This window comes from Hemiscyllium ocellatum, chromosome 25 (assembly GCF_020745735.1).
Source record: "Hemiscyllium ocellatum isolate sHemOce1 chromosome 25, sHemOce1.pat.X.cur, whole genome shotgun sequence".
Taxonomy (NCBI): Eukaryota; Metazoa; Chordata; class Chondrichthyes; order Orectolobiformes; family Hemiscylliidae; genus Hemiscyllium; species Hemiscyllium ocellatum.
This window is the reverse complement of record NC_083425.1, coordinates 5,167,879-5,184,246: the sequence shown is the minus strand read 5'-3', so window position 1 is coordinate 5,184,246 and position 16,368 is coordinate 5,167,879. Positions and strand designations below refer to the sequence as shown.

At 38.5% G+C, this 16,368-nt stretch overlaps 1 protein-coding gene across 2 annotated transcripts in view; it reads right to left on the bottom strand.

The window, feature by feature from the left end:
- Positions 1 to 11,565, bottom strand: part of suz12b (SUZ12 polycomb repressive complex 2 subunit b) — a 58,938-nt gene extending 47,373 nt beyond the window's left edge. Inside the window, exons 1-3 of one of the 2 annotated variants that reach the window (XM_060844687.1) lie at positions 11,236 to 11,565; positions 10,398 to 10,444; positions 10,053 to 10,117 (exon numbers count right to left, since the gene is read on the bottom strand). In XM_060844687.1, the coding sequence (XP_060700670.1) occupies positions 10,053 to 10,117; positions 10,398 to 10,444; positions 11,236 to 11,335 (212 nt within the window). In that variant the 5' untranslated portion in view covers positions 11,336 to 11,565. The remainder of the gene's footprint in view (positions 1 to 10,052; positions 10,118 to 10,397; positions 10,445 to 11,235) is intronic. The other variant, XM_060844688.1, reaches the window with a different exon arrangement.
- Between the last annotated feature and the right edge of the window lie 4,803 nt (positions 11,566 to 16,368).

Below are 16,368 nucleotides of genomic sequence, written 5' to 3'. Positions count from 1 at the left end.
ATAAGCTTTTGTATAAATGGTTTTTAATCAAAACAAACAGCTGACTATCTGCATCCTTGACCGAGAAACTGCACACAATGCAACAGACCAAGAATTGCATAGATTAAGTACAGCTCATTCTGCTCTTCCATGATAGTTGCAATCCTCTGCAAACTCATGCTATAAAAGATCGCTATATCCATTCAACAGAAAAGTTCATATTAGCCAAACTGCATCCACAATTCAATTGTTTAGCCAATTCGTGTTGACGGAACGCATGCCATACTAGAATGACCTGCAAGGAGAAACTACTCGGTGGCAGAAAGGCACAAGGGGCATGAATTTCAAAAGCGATCAGCAAAATATGGTGACAAGGATAAAGATTACAGAGCAAGATGTTAGGATCTTAAACTTACTTGCCTGAAAATAGTAATAGAACAACATCTAAGGAAAATTGCTGATTAAGTCCCTGCAAGAACTTAACCAAAGTAAAAAGCTAACATAGGCACAATGTTTTTGGTTCATCATTCAAGGTTCTGTAACAAGCAGCCTGGTGCTCCTCCCAGTTAAAAATATTTGTTTTCGTGCAAAAACAAAAACTCTTGCAGCACTGTACAGAAGAGGCGAATTTAGTTTTATACAAAAGTAATAAAATATATTCAATTTTCTGTTAGTTTTAAGCATAAAATATTATGTAGCACTTTTTGCTTTGTCACAAAGCACTTCACAGGAGATGAACAGGATTATAGCTGAAAATAGTAGATTGAGGAAACTTAAGGTAACAAAAAGAGAGGGCAAATGATAGACACTAGTGCAGATATTCTCTATTCTTTCCTGTTGTTTTATCATTTTACCTGACTCAAACATTTGGTTACTAAACTTCTCAACCATTCAGTTCCAAATATACAGCGATACTAAGCCACCAGTAGCAATACTTAGCTGGATTTACATTGACATTTCCTCCATTACACCCAATAAAAATACATATCCTGGCCATTTCTCATGACACCTCCATACTCAATTTTAAAAATAAATTTTGCAAAGTTAAAACAAAGATATTGATAACTGAACATTCATCCTTTCACACCATGTGTATTTTACTACTAGTTAAACTAATGTGAATACTCCTTTAAAGAGAGCATCTTAGGGCTGCAGGTTTTCTGTTATCCCTTTGACTAAACCAGCTGATTGCTGCCCATGCAAGTCACCTCCAAAAGAACGATGTACTAAGACCCCAAGTGAAGGTTTTACTTTCTCTTTCTTGCTCTGCCTCATCACAAAACACAGACCTCAAAATACAAATGCATATTGTATTGGTTCACACAGTCATTAAATTTGAATCCAAAAGATAGATCAGGGTTTTTTTTAAGGTGGCCCAAAGTCAATACAGTGAATGCCCACTGTGTTTTGGGGGTTCAGTTGGACAGCCCTTTAAAATGCCACAAACACATGCAGAAAATAGTCAAGGCAGCTAATGCTGGATTTCAAACCTAAAAGATTGGAGTACAAGGATGCAGATTTTATGCTACAGTTATACAAAACTCTAATTAGACCCCACATAGAATTAGGGCCAGATCTTCCAGGAGAGATGTTAGAAAGTACATCTAAAATGCAAAAAAAAGTGTAGGTTTGGAAGACTTCCTCAAACAGTAATCGATGCTAATTCAATCGTTAAACAGAAACCTGAGACAGACAATGTTATTTTTAAGGGGATCAAGGGTTATGGGCCCATGGTAAGCATATGGAGTTTGGCCTCAGATCAATCATGATTTTACTGAATGGCAGGACAAGCTCAAGTGGCTGAAAGGAACAGGAATGGGCCAATATTCTTATGAATACTGTTGCGCTCCAAGGAATGTTTGAGGTCATTGAAGAGATCTTTTCATTTTAAAACAAGAAAATTGGGCGGTGAATTGAGAAAACAGGACTGGCTGGAAAGAATTTTTCCGTGAGCCAGTTCAAAAGCTAATTTTGAGGGACTTTAGCCTGAATGATCTGGCGCTGACTTGAAAGAGGAAGCTGGCGCTCACTCTCCAGAGTTTAGAACAGAGTGATGCTGAACAAGCACAGCAGGTCAGGCAGCGTCCAAATAGGAAAATTGACGATTCGGACAAAAGCCCTTCATGATAGCAACATGCCCGAAACGTTGACTTTATTGCTCCTCGGATGCTGCCTGACCTGCTGTGCTTTTCCAGCACCACACTTATCTAAACTCTGGTTTCCAGCATCTGCAGTCCTCACTTTTGCCGTTTGCTCACCAGTCTTCCTATTGAATCTGTAACAGATATTGCCAATGTAACTTTTTTTTTTAAAAAGAATACATCCATGTGCTAGTATACTAAAACAACACAACTGGTCTGTATCCTAGAACTTCTGATTTGCAAAGATCTTTGTTAAACAATCGACCATAGTGTTGAACTGACAGAAGAACTGGTTTTGGATGTCAATGGTGACCAAAAGCATTCAAATTACTTCCATATTAACACAATTCGACCGGCGCTCTTAACATTTCTGCAATTTCACCATTTGAAATATTTTCAATCTAAAGCATGAACCTCAAGATCATCTGGAACTTCAGGTTACCAAAAAACAGTTTACAGCACTAGCAAGTCTATTTCAAATTACAGAATGGAATCTATAACAAAGAGTGGCAGTTGCAATAAGAAATCAATCTTGCAGAATCAATTCAAATAGCGCAGGTATTAACATTTCAGGTACTTATCTAGGTACAGCAAAGAGATTTAAGGTACAAAAGCCCACAAGCCCAATTTACGAAATTTTCTTATTGGTATGAAAACACTGCAAACATTATCTTAACATCCAAAGAAGCAAGAACAACATCAGATGCATTCCTGAATAAATACTAATATTCTAGAAAGTCAAGGGTTTATTCACTTATATTTTCATGAGGAGACATCACAACATTATCCTAACCATCCAAATTTTCATTGTTCCCATTCTTTAAAATCAACTTGCTTGGATGTTTCAACACACCTACTGATACTATTCCACCAGAACATCGTCCAAAACTTATTCTCTAACCAGAAACCATTCATGGGCCATGGTGAATCCCAACCACCAGGAAAACAAAATGGGACCTGAAGCTTTGGTCCAAAAGGTAGAGTCACTATTATTGCACTACAGGAACCCAAATTTCAAATCAACCTGTTAGGGCATATTATGGTATATCTCAGAGGCAGGTGGAACTTGAACTCAATGCTCTTGGAGGTAGGAAGACTACCAAAGAATCACAAGATCCCTCTTAAATGGAAAGGAGAATTATATTTTCTTCTCAGAACATCTGAGAGCACACACAAGATGAGTTCGGGAGGTATGGTTCGAGTGTGGGACTAGCTGGGTAGCTTTCAATAGCCACTGCAGACACAATGGGTTGAATGGCCTTCACCTGTACTGTAACAACCTATGATATTATAATTTGTGAAACACTCTTGCGAAATAATAAAAATGGAAGCCTGTTCCTTTTTTTTTTAAAAATCCAACCTGTTCAGACATATTATGACACCGAGAACAAGTGGGGCTCAAACCCAAACCTTCTGGCCCAGATGTTGGGACACTAACATAGCACAAAGCCCTAGCTTTTTATAGTAGCATGAAACCTCATTTAAAGCCTAGTAAATGTATACATATTTCATGTATGATTAACAAACAAACTAAAAAAATTTAAAATTGTGGAATTTATATAGGCAACCTTGCATTTTATTCAAGTACCAAACTACCTTATTGGCCACAAAACAGTTTGATTGGTTTTCACACTTTCAGAAACTTCGTATAATTGCAGATATATAACATATGATAATACGGTTAATCGCACACCAAACAGTTTAAAAAAGACAATTAGAATGGGAATTGCACAAAACACATTGTAAACCGGTTACTACAATTGAGGAACCAAACTTCAAATGTCATCTCACTTCCACAGACACTGTTGTCATTCTGGTAACGTGCATGCACGGTTTCCAACACACAGCAAGGTAAAATTCAGATAAATTGTACAACTAAGCTAACCTCAAATGCTCCCCAAACATCTATGTATACTGCAAATAGGACCATTCAGGATGAAGTCATCTCAAAAGACAAGGAATTTAACTCAACAAACATGATCTGCAGACAGTTCATTGGTAAGCCGGTCAGACAAGTTATAAGCAGGAAAAGGTTTAAGTGCATTAAAGCTTTGTTAATCTTTCATCAGCTCCAAATGTGGAGCTTTAAACCTGATAAAATTGTTTTAGTTATTAAAAGTTTAAAACAGAATTAAATGCGTCCGATGAAGGTTACAGATTACATTTATGAACACACTATTCCAAAATAACAAATTTGAAGGTTGTCACCCAAGCCACCACAAATTGACCTGAATCCCAAGCAGTCAAGTGTCATTTATAGCATCGAGGCCATCTGGTACTTTGTTGCTCCCTGAGGAACAATCTAATCAATCCTACACCCTGCTCAATCCCTGTAGTCCTACAAAAGTTTGTTTCAAGGGCCCATGCAATTTTCTTTAGTAAGAATACTGTTGCCACTTCTACGGGTCTCAAGGGCAACAAGATCCAGGTCTTTACTACCTTTTGCATAACAATGTTCTTCCTCATATTTCTCTAACAACTCTTGCATAGAAACAAATGCTTTTACCACCAACTCATGGGAACAGTTTGCTCTTCTGGACATCAACTAAATTTTGCAATCGCCTCTCAATTAAAGGATCAAGACTAATATTTCAGCCCAAAATTAATCCACATATTATAGGTCTTCAGAACTTTTCAGCAATGGTCTAAAACTAAATAAATAGCAATATGCAGTGCTTCACCATAATTCTTCAAGTAAATAAAATTTTACATTGAGGGGAAATAAAAGCCTGTTGCAAACCAGCACTTCAACTATGATCATGCTCTTCGGTGCAACCAGAGAGGATACACAGTGAACACACTTGACATTAGACAGCAGGAAATGACAACTAACACAACTGGACAATGAACTCCTACAGTGTACAAATGGCTTACTGATTTAGCATCATGTTTTGAAATGGCTTCCAGATAAGTTAAAATAGCAGCTCACCTCACAGCTCAATTCACTAACAAGTGAGCAACGTCAGATTTCAAACTTAAAATTGGTTGGATCAAATATTCCAACAATTTTGGATGTGCTTATGACTGTTTCTCAGAAGAAAGTGCTGGGCCAAACAACTGCTAAATTGAAGTTAAATGCTGTATAAAATGTCAAAACACAAAAAAAACCTGTGTCACTAAGGATTGTTGAATGCCTATTTAAAACTATACCATCATTTCACCTGGAAAAAAGACATCAGTCACAAGCATTTTCAGAAAACAAACATATCATGTTTTAAATTACTGAATCATCACTGAAGTATAAGGGTACAATTTTCAGACCCATATTTGGATGTCATCACATGGGACAGTAATCAAAATGACAATATCCCTGTGTCAATTTCAATTATCAAAACATCTCCCTGCTTTGCACTTAAAATGATATAAACTTACAAAATAATTTGAAAACAGTCCTTCCCAATGCAATTTAGTCAATTTCTTAGATAAATTTAAGATACAAAACCATTTCGTTTGATGACCATGCATTCTCATTGCATGTTTGAGAGGATTCTTGTCCCACACAGGTCAATAAATGCATTTTGGCAAAAGCTATAACAAATTTTGTTTTAGGAGGTGGGGCCCAAGAAACCAATGTCTCAATCCAATAGTTTTTTTTAGTCTGTGGTATTTCATATTACAACTTGCATCTTAAGTTTGTGCAATTGACCAGTCTTTCAAAAGCCTAAATGTGATCAATACCCTACCAATTCCGAAGCAGACGTATGGATTTGATTCAGTCATCAACCATTAGCCCAGATTGAAAACTGGTTTCGTAGCCATTTCAAGTGTATGAACTTGAGCCAATATTTATTCAACGATACAACAATGTGGTAGCAGGCAAGTGATATATTATAGGAGCTGCCAATGCAATATTAAAGAAAAGCCAACTGCTTATTCTGGTTTTATAAATCCCATGGGGATATTAAAAGGCAAATGCCAGTATCCTGGTCAAGATTCTTCAATCAATTAACAAAATCAAAAATAATTATCACAATGGCATGCAACATGTCAATGACTGGTCAGTCTACCCAAGAAGGAAGAGCAAATTTGGTTCATTCACTCAATCATCTGTTAATCTGAAGAACAAGTTAATTACTTTGGCAAATCATACCTCAAAAAAAAACATACCTATTAGAGATCCAGGTTATAGTCTCTGAATTTACAAACAGGACCACATTTAGGGCAACCTATTTGCAACTCACGATGGATCAAATTTCCTGTTACTATCCTAACAAGTATTAAAAACCTGACAAGCAAATGTTCTTTTCTCACCAACTAAAAGCAAACTATCTTGTTCACCTTCTATTGAAAAGAGTGGTACAATGTGAAAAAACAATATCCCTACACTTCACACCTAATAACCTTACTACTTCAGTGCAAACAAAACTTGAGAGAGAAAAATAAACTATGATATATTGCAAAGCTATCAAATGAAGTTCAGACAATCTCCTGAAAATTTGGTGTAGATTGCAGCTCCTTGAGGCTTAATATCAAGCATTAAATCAACCACAGCACTGGGTGCAGTTACACAACTTTGGGGACCCTCTGGTGCTCATCTATGACGACTTGCCTTTATGCAACTACATAAAGCACCTGACAAAACAAGCAACACAAAATTACTTGCAGAAGCCTGCCTGCAAAATCATTTATTAGCTAAGTGACAAGAAAACTACACAAAATGGCCTTTACATTGCTACACCAGCTAACGAGAACCAAAATTAAATTTTAAGCAGTAATTCTGCTTATTTCTGCCACACTTTCCTCTATTATCCTATTTTGGTCATCAGAATTTGTATTTATACGAATAGATGGGACCTAATGACAACAGCAATACATTACACAATGGAGAGATAGCAGTAAACACACCAAAAAGTTGAAAACTGATTCAGCAAATTTGTTGACTAAAAAGATTGAATGTTTAGCTGATGAGGTTTAACATACAACATACACAAAACAATGAACTGTTTAAAAGGTGACAATCTAATCCCACAATAAAAACATGCACTGCAGCTCAAATATTGAGCTATGTATTGTTTCAATATTTTGTTTTATTTTAAAGCATATAAGCTACATCAAAATAAAAACATTTCACTACATCCACTATATGAGAAGCAGAAATTCATCAAGACCCTAGAAGCACAATTTTACACTTTTTTTAAACTGAAAGGATCAAAAAATTACATGCAGAACATTTTGCTGAGGTGAAGCAAATAGTAAATGAAAATCAGACACACTAAAATTGAATACTGCAAGTAAGTCAGGCCTAAAGTTTTCAGCTGCGTGTTCTTCATGAGTATCTGCTACTTGTTTAAAAATTTAATCGAGAGATTAATTTTACATAGGAACACAAACATACAACATACAATAAATACAAGACCAGGTTAGTCAGCCCCTCAAGCCTGCTTTCCCATTCAATAAATGCATGGCTGATTATCCTGCAATCTCAAATTCACATTTCCATCTCAACCAATAACCTTTAAATCTGTTGCTTTCCAAAAATTTACCCCTACCTCAAAACTGTTCAAGTACTGTCCTCCCACAAACACCTTTTGAAGGAAAATTCTAAAGACTCAACCCACAAAACATTTGCCAAATCGGTTAAATGGCAGCACTGATTTTTAAGGAATAACTTAATTCTAGATTCTCCATTGTGAGAAAACATTCATTTCACATCTAGGTAAAATCTGCCCCATCAAGACCCTACAGAACTTTTCTACCATTACCTCATCCTCTCAACTCCAGCATGTACAATCATAACCTGCCCAATCTTACCTCATAAGGCAATAGGCCCAATTCCAGGTTATGGATGTAGCAAACATTCTCTGAACTGCTTCAAATGCAATTACATCATTCCTTCTTCCAAAAGAAGATCAAGACCATGCAATAACCAGTTCATTGATGCTCAGTTTAAGTTCTGCCAGGGACACACTGCTCCTGACTTTGTTATAGGCTTGCCTCAAACATGGACAAAGACACTGAATTCCAAAGGTGAATTAAATGACAACCCTTGATATCAACAATGCCACCCAGAAGAACAAAGGCAGCAAAAGGAACACCAAACACAAGCTACCTTCCAAGTCACTTGGAAATATAATCAGGGCTCCTTCAGTGCCACTGGTTCAAAATCCAGGAATTCCATTCCCAACAGCACTGTGGGTCAACTTGCAGAACATGAACTGAAGCAATTCACATAGTGCAGTTCGTCACCTTCTCACAGGCAACAAGGGATAGGCAATAGATGCTAACTTCCACCAGAATAAGTCAAAGGAAGTTCTCTCTATGGCCACACCAATGTCCTGTATAACTGGAGCATAACCTCCCTAAGTTTGTATTGCATTCCCCTTGGGATAATTGGTAACAATGTTAGCTTTTAAAATTACATGCTAACCTTGTGACTCATTCATTCAGTCACCTAAATGCTTCTGCATCTCAGAACTATGTAATCATTCACCATTTAGGATGTTTCTTTAATCTTCCTGCCAAAGTAGACAAGTTTCACATCTTCTCACATTCTACTATTTGCCCCATTTTCCCCACTAACTTATCCTAGCTATGTTTTTTTGTAACTTCATATCACCTTCACAAATTTTCATACCTGTCTTTGTCATTAGTAATTTTGGCAATTGTACCTTCGACCCTTCATCCAAGTTATTTATATAAATTGTGAACAGTTGAAGTCACAGCACTGAACCTGATGGCATATCACTTGGTAAACCTTGCCAGAGAATTACCTATTGTTGATGTAGAAATTGTACATCACTTCCCCTGGAAACTCATTCCAATCAGGCACCACCCTATGCATGAAGAAGTCATCCCTTAGGTTTCTTAAATCTTTTCCTCTCACCCTAAATCGATGCCCTCTCATCCTGGACTTCTCTACACTGCAGAAAAAAAACCTTGCTTATTCTCGTTGTCCATGCCCCTCGTGATATTATAAACTTTGAGGTCACCCTTAGCCTCTAACACTCCAGGGAAAATAGCCCTAGCCTATTCAGACTCTCTTTTGCTCAAAACTTCCAAACCTTGCAACACCCTTGTAAATCTTTTCTAAACCCTTTCAAGTTTCACAACATCCTTCTAATAGGAAGGAGACCAGAAACGAACACAGCATTCCAAAAGTGACCTATTCAGCCGCAGCATGACCTCCCAACTCCTTTACTCAATGCACTTCACATTTATCTAGATTAAACTCCATCTGGTACTCCTTGGCCCATCTAATCCAAATCCCATTCTTCTGAGACAACCTTCTTTGCTGTCCACTACACCAATCATCTGCAACTTTTACTAACCATACCTCAAGTGTCCACATCCAAATAATTGATGATAAAAGGCAGTGTGGCACACCGCTGGTCACAGGCCTCCAGTCCAAAAAGCAACCCTCCATCACCACCCTATCTCGTACCTTCTAGCGAATTTTGTATCCAAATGGCTAGCACTGTCTGTATTCCAGATGATACAGCATTGTCAACCACAAGGTATGCACTGAAGTCTACAAGTGAATGATGGAGAACTTTTTTTAACCACTTACTATACTTAGGATTCAATGCTAAACAATTTTTGTAAACTAAATACCAAGCTAATTTAGCTTAGCATTTTAGTTACTGGAGACTTGTCCATCAGCCACATATTATGCCATGACTGAGTTATGCATTTGTCGTTCAGGTTCAACACTTTTCTACATCAGGCATTAACACAGGAGATGGGGTTTAACCAAATAGCTTCAATTAAGCATGAAGAGGATAGACCCCCTTGCATGTTTGTGGAGAGACCTTAACAAGCCCTTCACCTGGCATGTAAAAAAAACCAGGTTTACTCTACATCCAAGGGCAATTCCTTTCCTGTTGACATTTCAAACCATAAAGAGCAATCTGCTACAAATCAACAAACCAATTAACACTCAGCAACGAGATTTTGTTCCTTTGAGCCTCAGAAATAACATTACAAAGAAATTACCTTTTGGCATTTGTTCTTGATAACCGGTGTGACATATAAGTGAGAGTTCTGTGCAAAAAGATGGGCTGAAATACAGAACAGACTAGTCAGAATACTGCCATAGGTTTCATCGCGTAATTATCGGGAATCAGCATTAACAGAAATGATTCATTGAATAAATTCAGAATCATCACATTGACAAGACATTAAAAAGTGTCAACTTAGATTAAATGATTACAAATAATTAAAAAACGAAAAACATCATCGGCGACTATATTAGTACACACATTAAACAGTATAACGCCCTCTTCCCAAAACACCAGCACCGAAAAACGAGTCTCTATCCAATTTAGATCAAAAACTCACCGCTATGAGGTTTCTGGTTCGGAGAAATCTGTAAATTTGAGTCGGCTCTGGTAAGAAGAAAGGGAACGAATGTGTGTCACAATCTCACCCAGGGACTTTTCATCTCTCACCCTTTTACTGCAAGGGATTCACTGAATACAAACCAAGGGTCTTCCACCCGAATTCTGAAGTTAAAACATGGGTGGGTTCCTTTACCGGTAAAAAGAGCGCATTTTGGAAGCGCTGCAAACCAGAACGCTGGAGTGGGGTTGTGGTTTTATTTTTAATATTTTTTTTGAGTTGCTACCAACAACCCTGGTGCCCACAAGCCACGAATCGTACAGGTTGGATGTTTTAAGACACGAGAATCGCGAATGGAGATGATCCATTCAAGCAGTGAGGCGCGCAACCCTTGACATCTTTCTCTGCCTCGAGCTTAAAAGATTGGAAGATATTTCTTCGGGGCTACCCAGGCCACCAGGCCCCTTCGCTGGAAGGCTGAGGGAGGGGAGACTGGGGAAGGGGGGGGAACGTGACTGGAATCGGCGGGAATGCTCCTGCAGACTCTCCGGACGGTGAGAGCGGAGCTGGGGGAACACGTTGATCTTTTCCCCAGTAACGCGGCCTAGTCCGCAGCCGAATCCTCGGTGTTTACCGCCAGACGGGGAGGGAAGAGTGACAGGAGCCCGTGGAATAAGCCGGGTTATATTGGCAATGCTGGGAAGGCAACGGTGGGGTTTGGGGGTCGGGGGGGGGGTAAGAATTTAATAATTTCAGGAGAGGAAATCCAGTTTAAAAGGTTTTGTACAAAAGGGTTTCTATAGTTTTGAGTTTATAAGATTATAAAACCACCACTTACTCTCGAAGGCCTGCAAGAAAAGCTCGTGGTCGGCCTGGATTTGGTCAATCTTGGGCTTCCTCACGGCATTTTTCCCCCCTCCGTGTTTGTGAGGAGCCATGGCGGAGTCGGCAGCTCGAAGGGAAGGAGGGGGAAATTCCCTCAGAGAGACAGGAGGGGGGGTGGGGGGTGTGTGAGGGGGGGGTCGGCCGGTGGTGGAGGACGATGGAATGAGAGGGGGGTGGGTGGGGGAAGGGGGGAAAAAGGAGAAACCAGAGAATTTTCCACCCGATGACTTTATACCGGCGACCTCAACCAAACCTGGACGGCTTTCCCTTACCCCCCTCTTCTCCCCCCCAACTCACGAAAGAAACGGACGTCCCACCCCCAATCCCGCCCTCTAAGACTATTCTCCTTTGTCATTGGTTGGCCGCCCTGCTGGTGCGGGCCACCCCTCGAATCCCATTGGTGGGCGCCCACGTCACTCATAGCCTGCTTCCGTCCAGCAGGTTAGGTTGCAGCGGCACCCGCCAGGTTTTTTTTGCCGCTCGCTTTCCTTGAACCGTTTTCGCGGGAAAGGCCCGCGCTGCATCATGGGTGTAAAGGGGGGTGCTGGGGGTAACAGGATCAACCCTTAACTGAACAGCATGGCCCAGCCTGGGTCACACTATTAAGTGTATCTTTTCAACTATTCCCACAACAGTTATTTAGTTTGTAAAATATTAATCTTATTGATCATGTTGTAGTGGAATCATTCATTCTGAAAATATAACCTCAACTAAATTGTGGCTACATCATCATCTATCTGAAATGAAATTTCAACTTCACCAAGATGCAAAGTAGGGCCAAGTCAAAGTTGCACTATCCACATCCACTCTGGCTATCCCAAAAAATTAATAATCTTTTCTTAAATATAAGTCATGGCACATTATGGTGGAATGGTTTACATATCTAAAAGTAAAAATAATTGTTTACATATCTAAAAATATTTACACATGAAATACATTTTTAGCTAACACTTGGTATTAACTCTACACCATCTAAACCATTCCCAGAATTTACTTGGGGGTATATGGAGTGGGGAGTGGTGACGGTAAACAAGGTGGGGTGAATTCACCATTGAGACTTAACTGGACCTGGCCCATAAATACTGCGGGTCAGGGCTGGATATTCTGCAGCAAGTGATTCATCTCCTGAGTTTCCATATTCTTTCTGCCATCTCCAAAGCAAATGCCAGGAATGTGAATACGCCTGTTATCTGGGTAATGTCTCCTGCATCTTAATCTATTTGTTACTCCCTACTTTGTTGACTATCCCGTCTACTGTCCAACTCTACCTGCCACCATATCAGGTATTTCCAACTGCCAGTGCTGATTGATTTGCTCATCCAAAGGTCTAACTAAGGCTGAATGGGTCAACCAAAGATGCTCTGTGTGTAATAACTTCCCAATTGCACAAATAAGTCTCTAACACTAACCATCTCCCAAGTAAACTGAGAAAACAACCAAGAGCACTGGGACATTTGGGACTCTTTCTGTTTGACTCATCCCAGGAATTGCTGCTCAGAATTACTGCATTTTAATGAAAAAATTCCTGGCCAAGAAATCTCTGCAGAATGTGTTAAGTGCAAATCATGGTGATAATCTCATTAGTCCATCCCAACCATGCACACACTTTTCCAAAGGAGATTATTCATAACAGTTAAATCTTCTACTACTAAAGGGAGGCAAGTGTGTTCACAATTTGTAAAAAATATTAACACTCCCCAACCATCTCTCACTTACCATTGTAGCATTAAAATGACTGCCAATGTATTTTATTCATGCATTCTGAAGGATTATTCTCAGAGTTCCATTGACTTGGAAGAGATTGAAATGTAGTGACTCACCCAGTGCACTGGGGGAGGAATTGAGTCGATGAGAACAGGGGTGTGAAGTCTGAAGGCAGCTCATCATTAAGGAATGGAATCATCAGCAAAATCATGGCTAAATGACATGTAGAAGTATCTTGTGATGGAAAATTCTAAAGGACTCCTGAGCAATGTGAAAATGAGGCAGTTGATGAGTCATCAACTAGAACAGATCAAGGGATTGAGGAGGAAATTAAATAGCCAAGAACATAACTTTGATGGTAGACCACATAAAATAACCTAATTAGAAATGAATATCCTTACACTTTGGTATATGCATACAAATATACATAAACAATTACATAAACAGGAAAAAACATCAAAGAGGCTGAGGACAACAGAAGTGGTCAATTTCTGTTTGCAAACAATTAAACTTTAGCTACAAGTCCAAAGCAAGAATGCATCTGAGTCATAAGTCTGACACATGAAACTGGCAAAAACAAATACAATTTGAAAGGACGGAAAAGGAAGAATTAGAGAGAGAGAAGGCAGAGAAGAAGAAAAAATAGGAATTTATTTTGAATATTTTACTTTTAAGACAATACAGATGAAAGAAAGAACCCATAGTAGAAATAATTTCCCTGGATAGTCGGAACCTGTGTGTAATAACTTCCATGGATCAATGTCTCCCATAAAGCACAAACAGTAGCTGTTCTGTATGACAGATAATAAATCAGAAGATAAAGACAATGTAAAAAAGGCAGTACATTAATCATGGATGACTTTAATCTTCATATGGATTAAAGTAAACAAATTAGCAGAGGTCATCACAAGGAAGAATTTATAGAGTGTATTTAGGACAGTTTTCTAGAACAATACATTTTGGTTCGACCAGGGATCAAGCTCTTTTGGATCTACTGTAATGAGGCAAGTTTCAGAACTGACCTCAGAGTAAAAGATCCACCTAGGCAACAGTAAATGTAACTACAGAATTTAGCATTCAGTTTGAGATTGTAAAACTTGAGTCAGAAACAATTGCACTAGATTTAATAGGGGTAATTACATCAGAAAAAGGGTAGAATTGACTGGAGTGGATTAGGAAAGGAGTTTAGCAACAAAGAGAGTTGAGAAACAATAGTTAAGAAAATAACATTTGATTCACAGCAAAGATGAGGAAGAAAGATCCTAGAAAAAGAGTAAGCTAACCATCGTCATCAAGGAAGTTAGGATTATCAAATTGAAATGAAGTATAATGTGGCCAAGATTTGTGTTAAACAAGAAGATTGGAAATATTTCAAAAGCGAGCAAAAGATGATGCAAAAAAAGTGAAAAAATAAACTAACAAAATAAACTAGCAAATAATATAAAAATGGACATTAGGAGCTTCTTTAAATAGATAAAAAGGGAGGCAGAGGCCAAAGTGAATGTGGGTCCCTTAGAGAATTAGGCTGGGGTGAAGATAACAGGGAATGTGGAGAAGCAGAGGGATTGAATAAATAACTTGTTTTGGACTGAATGGTAGTGGAAACAAATACTAAATAACTAAATCCAAAAATGGGAGGAATGGTGGAGGAAATAAATACAGCAACTACCACTGGAGCACAAATACTAGGGAAATAAATAAGGTTAAAGGCTGTTAAGTCCCCTAAACTTGATGAGTTGCATCCTAGGATATTAAAAAAAGTAACTGCTCAGAATTCTTGTAATAATCTTTCAAAAATCCTTAGATTCTGGTAAAGTCTCAGAGGACTTGAAAACTGTCAATTTAAAACCTTTATCTAAAAGTGAGGGAGAAGAAAAACAGGCAACCATAGACCAGATAATTTAATGCGTCATTGGCAAAATGTTCATCTCTTAGAAAGGATGTAAGACAGAATATTTAGAAACACATAGTATAATCATGCAGAATCAGCATGACTTCATATAGGGAAAATCATTCCTGACAAATTTATTAGAATTCTTCAAGGAGATAACAAGCAAGGTAGATAAAGGGAAACCTGTAGATGTAATGTATTTTGATATCAATAAACTACCACATGGAAGATTACTTAATAAGAGCCCATGGTCTTGGAAGTAGTATATGAGAATGGATAGAGGATTGGCTAAGAAGACTAAGAGTTGGGATAAAAGAGGGGCAATTTCAGGATGGCAACTTGTAACTTGTGGAGTGCCACAGTGATCAGTGCTGGGGCAACAATTATTTATAACATATTAATGACATATCAATGAATTATTGTCTAGTTTGCAGATGACACAAAAATAGCTGAGAAGGCAAGTAGTGAGGATGAGACAAAAGTCTACATGGGGATAAAGACAGGTTAAGTAAATAGTCCAAAGCTTGACATCTAGAATATCATGTGGGAAAATGCTAAGTTATACACTTTAGCAGGAAGTTTGGAAGCACTGAATGTTATTTAAATGGGGAAAGACTGCAGAAAACTGTAGTACAGAGGGTGTTGGAAGTTCTCATGCATGAATCATAAGAAGTAAGTATCCACATTCAGTGAGTACTATGAAAGGCAAATAAGTTCATAAGACATAGGAACAGAATTAGGTCATTTGGCCCATCTACACTGATCCGCCACTCGATCATGGCTGATATGCTCCTCACTCCCATTTTCCTGCCTTCTCTCTACGTCCCTTTAGCGCATTACCTATTAAAAATCTGTCCATACCTCCTTAAATTTACTCACTCTCCCAGCATCCACTGCAATTTGGGGGGTTGTGAATTCCATAGATTCACAACCCTTTGGGAGGAATGGTTTCTCCAACTCTGTTTTAAATTTGCTATCCCTTATCGTAAGACCATGACCTCTTGTCCTGGAATGCGCCACAAGAGGAAGCATCCACTCCACATCTATGTTATCCACACCTTTTATCATCTTGAATTCATCAATTTGATCTCCCCTCATTCTTTTAAATTCCAAAGAGTGGAGGCCTAAATTGTTCAATACCTCTTCATATGACAAACCCGTCATCTCTAGTGAACCTTGTCTGAACTGTTGCCATTTATTTCAAAAGGAATGGAGCATAAATGTTGGGAGGTTTTGCTGTAATTATACAGAGCACGAGTCAGATTACACCTAAAATATTGTGAACAGTTTTGATCTCCTTATCTAAGGAAAGATATACTAGAAGAGAGGAGGTAATCAAGGGAAGGTTCACTTAGTTGTTTCTGGGTATGGATGTACTGTCTTATGCAGAGATGTTGAGTAAGTCATGCTGGTATTCATTGGACTTTAGAAGAATGAGCAGTAACCCTATTGAAACATGAAGCATTTTTAAGAAGTTTGGCAGGATTGATG